The sequence below is a fragment of the Tasmannia lanceolata genome, unplaced genomic scaffold (genome assembly GCF_043159265.1).
Source record: "Tasmannia lanceolata isolate RefF3 unplaced genomic scaffold, GAP_Taslan_0.1 ptg000016l, whole genome shotgun sequence".
Lineage (NCBI taxonomy): Eukaryota > Viridiplantae > Streptophyta > Magnoliopsida > Canellales > Winteraceae > Tasmannia > Tasmannia lanceolata.
In genome coordinates, this window is record NW_027518693.1 from 12,398,302 (window position 1) to 12,407,419 (window position 9,118).

General features: G+C 39.5%; 1 protein-coding gene across 1 annotated transcript; it reads left to right on the plus strand.

Annotated features, from left to right (window-relative positions):
* Positions 1-2,038: 2,038 nt before the first annotated feature.
* On the plus strand, positions 2,039-8,008 carry LOC143847897 (serine carboxypeptidase 1-like). The gene is made up of 8 exons (XM_077356685.1): positions 2,039-2,420; positions 2,543-2,650; positions 3,838-4,112; positions 6,039-6,278; positions 6,909-7,027; positions 7,133-7,228; positions 7,525-7,630; positions 7,783-8,008. The coding sequence occupies exons 1-8, from the start codon at positions 2,039-2,041 to the stop codon at positions 7,921-7,923; spliced, it is 1,467 nt and encodes a 488-aa protein (XP_077212800.1). The 3' UTR covers positions 7,924-8,008.
* Positions 8,009-9,118: the final 1,110 nt, after the last annotated feature.

A 9,118-nucleotide genomic window follows, 5' to 3' on the forward strand; every position in this document is an offset into this window, starting at 1 on the left:
ACTTCTACCTCATTAGAATCATTCCGATCGACACGAAGAAAGCCCAGTTGGTAGAGCCTAGCTATCTCCTTCCAGCAATGTCTACTGTATGTGGCCGAGTAAATGCTGAAGCTAGGAAGGACTTTAGCCAAAGTGATAGCTAAAAATATAATCCTTGAATAAGTAGAAGACACTTTTAATAGCGTTCTTAAAAGTGTGAGCATTTCGATCTCTCTTTCCAAAGGACCAAGGTAGAAGCCAACAATACAAGCTATCATAGAATCCTTCCCTTAACGGGCCACAATGTAAAGAACCAACTGTCTAGGAGCTCAGAAATGTTAGCAAGAGGCACATGAGAGCACCATTTGTCACATTATAACTTAATTTTGACTCCACTATAAACTCTATATCTGATGCCTTCTTGAAGTTTGAAATTCTGTCTCAAGATATCTCTCCAAATTGTAAATGCATTGGGCCTAAATTTATCATCTGAAATCCAGTTGTCAGGTATAGACCCATACTTCATTTCAATTACCTTTATGCATAGATGGGATCTTTCCTCTCCAAACCTCCACAACTGCTTCTCAAGAAGGGCACTTCTCTCAACCGCCGTATCTCAATCCAACCGTTTCTTTTACATTCTTGTTCTAAAATTAAGTGTGACTACACGACAACGTAGATTCAATCCTAGTGATCAATGTTGGATCCCACATTAGGATATGTATGTGTAATCAAGACCATTTATCTGGTGAACCATCATGAGGAGACCAACCTGGGCTTCATTCTAAATCGACATCCCCATCATTCGTTTTAATGCTTTCCGAGAATGACTCTTTAGCTTATCTTGTGTAACCTTGAACAAATGCCTAAGAGATCAAGAGCTTAGGATATTCAAATAAAGATGGCGAGTAATGGATCAAACCTCTGTTCACTGATTGGCTAACCACATCTGATCACAATCAAGTTGTTGGGGTTCCTCGCAAAAGCAAATAGTCCCACATCGGATAAGTGAAATGGATGGGAATAGGTTATAAGGGAATGGGCACCCTCCCTCTAATTGCTAGCTTTTAGGGGTGAGTTCTACCCACCCAGTTAAGTTCCCTACACAAGTGGCATAGGTGGGGTAAAAACAATGAATCTACACAAGGTACCATTACCTCAACCCTAACCTGACCCTACTCGAGCCTAGGGTCGAGGTCCCTAACCCAACCCGACTCTAAATCTCTCAACCCTAACCCAACACGTCTAACCTGATTTTTCAAATTGGGTCCAGTTGGCTTGGGTCACATTAGAAAAAATAAAATAAAATATGTAACCCCAAGGCCCTGTTCATCTGGGATTATGAAAACCGATTAAAACCCCCAATCCAATTATTGGACTCAAAATTAAATTAATTTTGTAATTTTGAGTCCAAGGATTTGGGGGGTCTCAATTGGTTGCCACGATCTCAAAAGAAAGGGCGTAAAATTTTAAAAATTGTAAAAAAAAAAAATCACGATAAAATTATTGAGGGAACATGGGTCGGGTTTGGGTTGCCCAAGGCCTCAACGCTAACCCAACCCGTAATTAAATCAGGTTGTATTTTCCCACACCTAATCCAACCCAATTCAAGCCAAAATTGGGTTGAACCCTTCGGGTTCGGTTTGATACAAGCACACACACTCATATAAAGTACTAACTCATAGTCAACTCTAGTAGAAAATATGCCCCACTAATTGAGGAATGAATGACAAGGCGGGGATTCCCATTTCCTGTTGCATCTCTCAATTCCAAGACTCGGCATCTAATTTTGTCAAAGAGACAATGATGGGTCCCACTGTTTCCACCAATGGTACACTGAGGAGAAATACAAAAGCTAGGAGCCATATTCAATTTGCTATATCCCAAGTAGAAGAGACATAAAACCGATAACAACAACATATCTTCCTAGCCCTCTTAATAAACTATCATATATGTGAAAAAATTGCCGCATAAACCAAAATCCGACCCTTCATTGAACAGATCGCCCTTTCTCTATAAATTGATTCACAATTTAACACCATTGGATCATCGCACGAAAATGAAGCCTGAGTCCGCAGTCTTCTTGTTCCTCACGTGCCTCGGGGCCATCATCTGTGCGAATGGAGAGAGAGGATTCGATCCGCTAGATAAACTCATGTGGGCCAAATGGGCTAACCCTAAGTTGTTGGATGCCCCAATCGGAGGGAATTTAGAATTGGCTAAGGGTGGGGTCTATTCTCCTGTGTATGTGAGTTCCCAAGATGGTTTGATGGAAGCCGATAAGATCGACAAATTGCCTGGACAACCCGATGGAGTGAACTTCGATCAGTATGCCGGGTATGTGACCGTGGATCCTAAACATGGAAGGGCACTCTTCTATTATTTTGCTGAGTCCCCTACGAACTCTTCGACTAAGCCTCTGGTGTTGTGGCTCAATGGAGGTAATGAAATTATAAGAAAATATGCACGCAAATGCATGTGTAAGAATATAAGCTAAGTATCATATATTTTGTAAATCAAGTGTCAGTTTATGCAAATACATGTATCGGCATTTTGACTGCAGGACCGGGTTGTTCTTCGTTTGGAAACGGTGCAATGATGGAATTGGGCCCATTTAGAGTCAACAGTGATGGGAAGACTCTATATCAAAATCCCTATGCATGGAACATTGGTGAGTCAAGTCAAATGCTAACATATCATGTTGTTGCACCCATGACTGCCTTTACTATTGTGATAATTGCCAACATACAATTATATACCAAAATGTCAGACAATCACATCTTTTACTAATATAACAATGCATAATTTAATGGGACCTGTCCATTTGATTGTGTTTTTATGGTGGGATTTGGCTAGGCATGGACCCAGACGGGTCCGATGGGTCCAAATGTTAATGGTCCAAATGTTAATGGACAGCATTTGGCCAGAACAAGTGGATCCAAGTCATGTCCATTGGATCCATATCCTAATGTTCAAAATTATTTCGACGTAGACACACAAAATCAGATGGAGCGTCCTAGATCAATAACTTTCATAGTTTCATTTATTTATGTCTATTCATGGGGGTATTTTTTTAATATTTAAAAGCGATACTCAAAACCACGAATGCAGGTGGACAATCTTCAAAAATGACCTTCATATTTTTTTCCACTTATGTCTAATCATCATGGGTATTTTTATAATATTTAAAGAGTTTTTATATGATGCCCGACCGTGAGATTCAAAGTAACAAGGGCTAGATGGTCAAAACACTAAAAAAAGGTGTTTTGACCGGATCAAAAATCAAGGGCTAGGTGGTTTGCCACCAAACCACCTAGCCCTTGTTATTTTGACGTCGGCCACCATATAATTTCTCATATTTCAAAACACTAAAAACAAAGACCATTTCATTTTCTTGCTTTTTGTATGGGTAAACATTCTTCTTTCTCTCTAGAGATTCTTCTTTCTCTTTAGAGTTTCGTCTAAACACTACTAACCCTAAGCCGTAATTGTGTACAAAATAAGACACAGGGCAATCCGTTGGACGGTTGGATTCGAAATGGATCATGGCCGAAACCGAGAATGTACTATCCGAAAAGCACTTTGAAAAGGATCCCACCTATAATTGATCCAATAGATCATGACTAACAAGGATTCGATACGAAGTTGATTTGCTTTCAAATTAAGTAATCTCTTTTCTCTATTATTTGGTATCTTTAACTTTAGGTTCAGGACTAACTAATCTCTAATATTGTCTCCTTAGAGAAGGTCATGAGGGTACTTGTTTGCTTCATTATTTAACTTAATTATCTTAACAGTTTTGCATGAGTTAGTTATTCAGACATCTTATTAAGTTAGAAAATTAAATTTGTTGTACAGAGGCGAACGTCATTTTCCTAGAATCACCAGCCGGTGTGGGATTTTCATACTCGAACACAACATCCGACTACGATTTAAGTGGAGACAAGAGAACTGCTGAAGATTCCTATACATTCTTAATTAACTGGTTAGAGAGGTTTCCTCAATACAAAACCAGAGATTTTTTCATAGCAGGCGAAAGCTACGCAGGACATTACGTGCCTCAGCTTGCTCAAACAATTCTTTTGAATAACAAAATCACCAACCAAACAGTCATCAATCTTCGAGGAATCGCTGTAAGTCCTTTGATCAGCTCAAGAATCTCGTTATTTCTGTGGAACGATACTATGACAAAACAGTATTAGAATTCATTCTTTGGTGAAAGTTTCTGTACACCGAGTCACTTCAGATGAGTCATGTGTTGAGACCGAGAGGTTTTGGTCATTGCTTTTAACATTGGAAAGCTAGGTTGACTATATATATATATATATTATTTCTGTGGAACGATAATATGACAAAACAGTATTAGAATTCATTCTTAGGTGAAAGTTCCTGTACACCGAGTCAGTTCAGATGAGTCATGTGTTGAGACCGAGAGGTTTTGGTCATTGCTTTTAACATTGGAAAGCTAGGTTGACTATATATATATATATATATATATATATATATATATAGACTTCCAGATTGTGATCATACATACACGTTTAAGAACAAATGGAATCCTTAGTGCCACTGTTTAAAAATTCTCCGAATCCATCATTGACTTTACGAGTCAACTCGGTTTTAACTTGGCCAAATTTTCGTATTATCAAAACTCTTTTGAGTTAATGAAAACTTGACCATATCAATCGAGTAAACTCTCTTTTACCTTTGGCCGAGTTCTCGTCAGAGTCCAAGTTTTGACTCACCCAAGTCAACACCCTTTTACCTTGGCCAATTCTCCCCACAATCCAAGTTTTGACTTACCCAAGTCAACTCCCTTTTACCTTGGCCGAGCTTAGAGTCCAAGTTTTGACTCACCAAAGTCAACACCCTTTTACCTCGGCCAAGTGATCCTCATAGTCCAAGTTTTTGACTCACCAAAGTCAACACCCTTTTACCTCGGCTAAGTTATCCTCACTGTCCAAGTTTTGACTTACCCAAGTCAACTCCCATTTACCTTGGCCAAGTTATCCCCAGTCCACTTTACAAAGTGGGGTGGGGACACCCTACGTGATCAAAAAAAAAAAAGAAGTTATCCTCACTGTCCAAATTTTGACTTACCCAAGTCAACTCCTTTTACCTTGGCCGAGTACTCTAGAGTCAAAGTTTTGACTCACCCAAGTCAACTCACATTTACCTCGTCCAGATTCACCCAACTCAACTCCCTTTTACCTTGGCCGAGTTCTCCTGGAATTCTAAGCATTAAAACTAGACCTGGCAAAAGCGACCCGTGCCCGCGGGTCGACCCGACCCACCCGCAAATTTGCGGGCACGGGTCTGAGTTTTAGTGACCCGTCAAAACTAACCCGCGGGTGACCCAACCCGCAAAAACACAGGTTGGGTCGGGTCAACCAGCGGGGCACCCGCAAGTCACTTGGCTTTTTTAAGGGTGGTGATTTTGTTATGCTAATCTAGTTAGATGGCTTTTTTTTTCTAATGCAAAGGATGGTGATTTTGTCATGCTAATCTATTTTTTAAGGGTTTGATGCCTAAATAGGTTAGTGACCCGTCAAAACTAACCCGCGGGTGACCCAACCCGCAAAAACACAGGTTAGGTCGGGTCAACCAGCGGGGCACCCGCAAGTCACTTGGCTTTTTTAAGGGTGGTGATTTTGTTATGCTAATCTAGTTAGATGGCTTTTTTTTTCTAATGCAAAGGATGGTGATTTTGTCATGCTAATCTATTTTTTAAGGGTTTGATGCCTAAATAGGTCATGGCTGGCACCATAGAATATAAAAAGGTTGTGGCTAGCACCATAGGTTGTGGCTACCCCCCTCATCAAAATCCAGTGATAACATTTTCCAAAATAAAAAACTTTTTAAATTTGCGGGTGACCCGCGGGTTGACCCGGCCCACCCGCGGGCCGTGCGGGTCACAAAAATTCTGACCCGCAAAAATGCGGGTCATCTCCTGACCCGACCCGTGTGACCCGCACCCGCATCACCCGCCGGTTGACCCGGCCCGACCCACCCGTTTTCCAGGTCTAATTAAAACATGGCTAAGCAAATAATGTTTTCAGATTGGCAACGCCTGGATCGACGACAGCACTAGTAACAAGGGAATGTATGACTACTTCTGGACACATGCGCTCATTTCCGATGAAATTAATGATGGCATTCGCTTAAACTGCAACTTTTCTGCCCAATCTGTATCCGATGTTTGCTTTCAATATCTCGATCAAGTAGGCGAAGCAATGGGTGATGTATTCATCTACGACATCTACGCTCCCTTATGTGGTTCCTCTTCCTTCAGCACCCTCGTAAGTACTTTTTTATTCAGTCCGAAAAAAACGAAATAACTTTATTTCCATGTCTGACAACCCTCAATTTTTTTCCTTGGAATTTTACTTTACCAAGTGATGAGAAAAGGGTGGAAGAGGACAGGTCTCAAGAGGGAGTGAATGAGGAGAGGATAAGTGGATGCAAAACAAAGGAAAACATGGGAGTAAAAAAACAGGGGAAATTGAGGGAGTGAGTGAGGAGAGGCTAAGTGGCTGCAAAACAGGGGAATAAAAAAAGTGTGATGATATTTTCACCCCGCCTTATAACGTGATTTGATGTCAAAAAGCGTTAAAGTTGCTGACTTGTCACGTCACAAATCAGGTTATAAGGGGAGCACATGCGTTAATGCAGGGGGGTGAAAATATCATCTCCCTACAAAACTCACCAAAATATAGAAATTTCCCGTCTTTTTATTCCCCTGTTTTCCTCTGTTTTGCATCCACTTATCACCCATTCCTGAATCATGCACTCTCAAGGCTCTACCTCTCCAACCCAACTACGACTCTCTCAGTACTTGTTAAACTAATATTCCATGAAAAAAGACTTGCATGTTGCCAAACATGGGCTGAAATTTGTTAAAAATGGCCTTTAATTTCATTGCTATTCAGTCTGCAGGCTTTGACCCCTGTTCCAGTGACTATATCCAATCATACCTGAACATTCATGAGGTGCAGACAGCCCTTCATGCAAATGTTACAGCCCTTCCATATCCATGGGAAGGATGCAGGCAATATTACCATCACCCCTACTCTCATTTATGTTAATATTTTCGTTCTTTATCGGAGAGTTTTCATTAATGACTAACCTATGCTTCTTATATGAACAATTACAGTGATATGATTGGTGGTCTTTGGGGTGACAGCCCAGCTACAGTATTACCAGTCATTCAAGAGCTGATGGGGAGTAATATTAGTGTTTGGATATACAGGCAAGTTTTTTTTTTTGGAAAACTAGTACTAATCTTATGTATAAAGTCTAAGCACTGTTTACCTCTCAAAATTCAAATATTTTTTGAAGTTGAAATGTAGATGAATGATTTGGTGTATTGGTGTATATACTATTCACATTTTCGTGATCTCATGATGTGCTTGGTGAAGTGTGGGACCTTGTAGTTGCTCGAGATACGGGCCCACAATAGGGCTTTCTGGAATTGGGATTCTCTAAAAGAGATACTTAAGATTATGTTTGTTTATCCATCTTAAATCTTTGAAATTTGCTCTGCAGTGGGGACACTGATGGTAGAGTGCCTGTAACATCTAGTAGGCTGTCCATAAATACCTTTGATACATCAGTGAAGACTGCCTGGTACCCATGGTATACTCAAGGAGAGGTAAGAAGAACTTTATATCTTCATGGGCTAATTAGATTTTAATGATAGATTAGAGTCCTTTTCATATACATGATCTTTTTTATGAAAATCTTTTTTCCATTGAATTTTAATGATATCTTAGTTTGTACTAATCATTTTGCTTATCTGTGAAGGTTGGAGGGTATGCTGTTGGATACAAAGACTTATCATTTGTAACAGTAAGGGGTGCAGGGCATTTTGTTCCAAGTTATCAGCCAGCTAGGGCACTCACCCTCTTCTCATCCTTTTTAAAGGGGATGCTTCCACCTTCTTAGAAACCTTGTATTTCTCAATACCAAGTTTTGTTTTTTATCAGCCTTGTAATCATTCTTCCCTTGTTGTAAGATCAAGTCTCCCATGGACTTGTTCCCACCTTCTTTTTGTAATTTTTCTTTTCAATTCATGAATAAAATGGCTGGATTGTGCTAAATAAAAAGTACCAAGTTCTTCTCCAATTTCACAAGAAACATGATCATTTTTTTTGGGGGTTCGAAGGGAATGTAAGTCCCAAAACTGTGTTGTAGTTTGTTCTTAATTGGTTGGTTGTGAAGAGAAATTTCATTTGTTTTTCTTCTTTTATTGATTTAAGGCACCAATAGAAGAAAAAAGAGAGAGTAACAATCACGTAAGTTTCAATTGCTCCCTATGAAGAAAGGAGATCTATTGATTGAAGATTATATTTTCAAAAATTCTCCTATTTCTCTTGGAACATATACGGGGTCATGCTTTTTTGGGAGATCTTTAGTTACATAGAACACTAGTTCTATCCTCCCGAATGCCAATTCGAGTCAAATAATGAGCAGTAAAGATTTTGTCTTTGCCTGCTTTCCAAGTCATGATAGCATGGCAGGGGATGTGACCTTTAAACAAAACAATCACAAACCAGTCCACGAAAGCGGATTAATTTCTTAGTATGTTCCGGGTCGACGAGAGGGAAAGTACCCATCACCAGCTGGTTTTCACATAGATGTATCTTTTTCAGTGTTGACAAGTGGAGATCTATGAAGAGAAGTGCAAAAGGAAGATTGGGTGAGTTGAGGATATGAGCTTTGAAATCAAAACACAATGTTGTCTAAGATAGCAATGAATTTTCAGATTTCCTTCCTCTATTGTAGACAATGATAATTGAATGAATGTGAATCTGATCATTGAATATTTCTCTCTGCCTCAGATATCTTCTGAAGAGTCTAATCCATATAGGAACTCTCACAAATCTAAATGTAGATAAAATGATCATAATCATTTGGACTATAAACCCAAATCTTGTTATGACATTTTGGAATGTACAATATCATTGTCTTGAGGATTCCATACAATGATTTTTTCAGTTTATAAGCTCTATCTTCTTGACCTTCTATTTTATATCCTCCAAGTTGTTTCATATGTATTTCATCATTCAACTGTCCATTGAGGAGAGCTGCTGTAACTACTATCTAAATGTTAAAGTGTATGCCCTAAATGCTAGTAGAA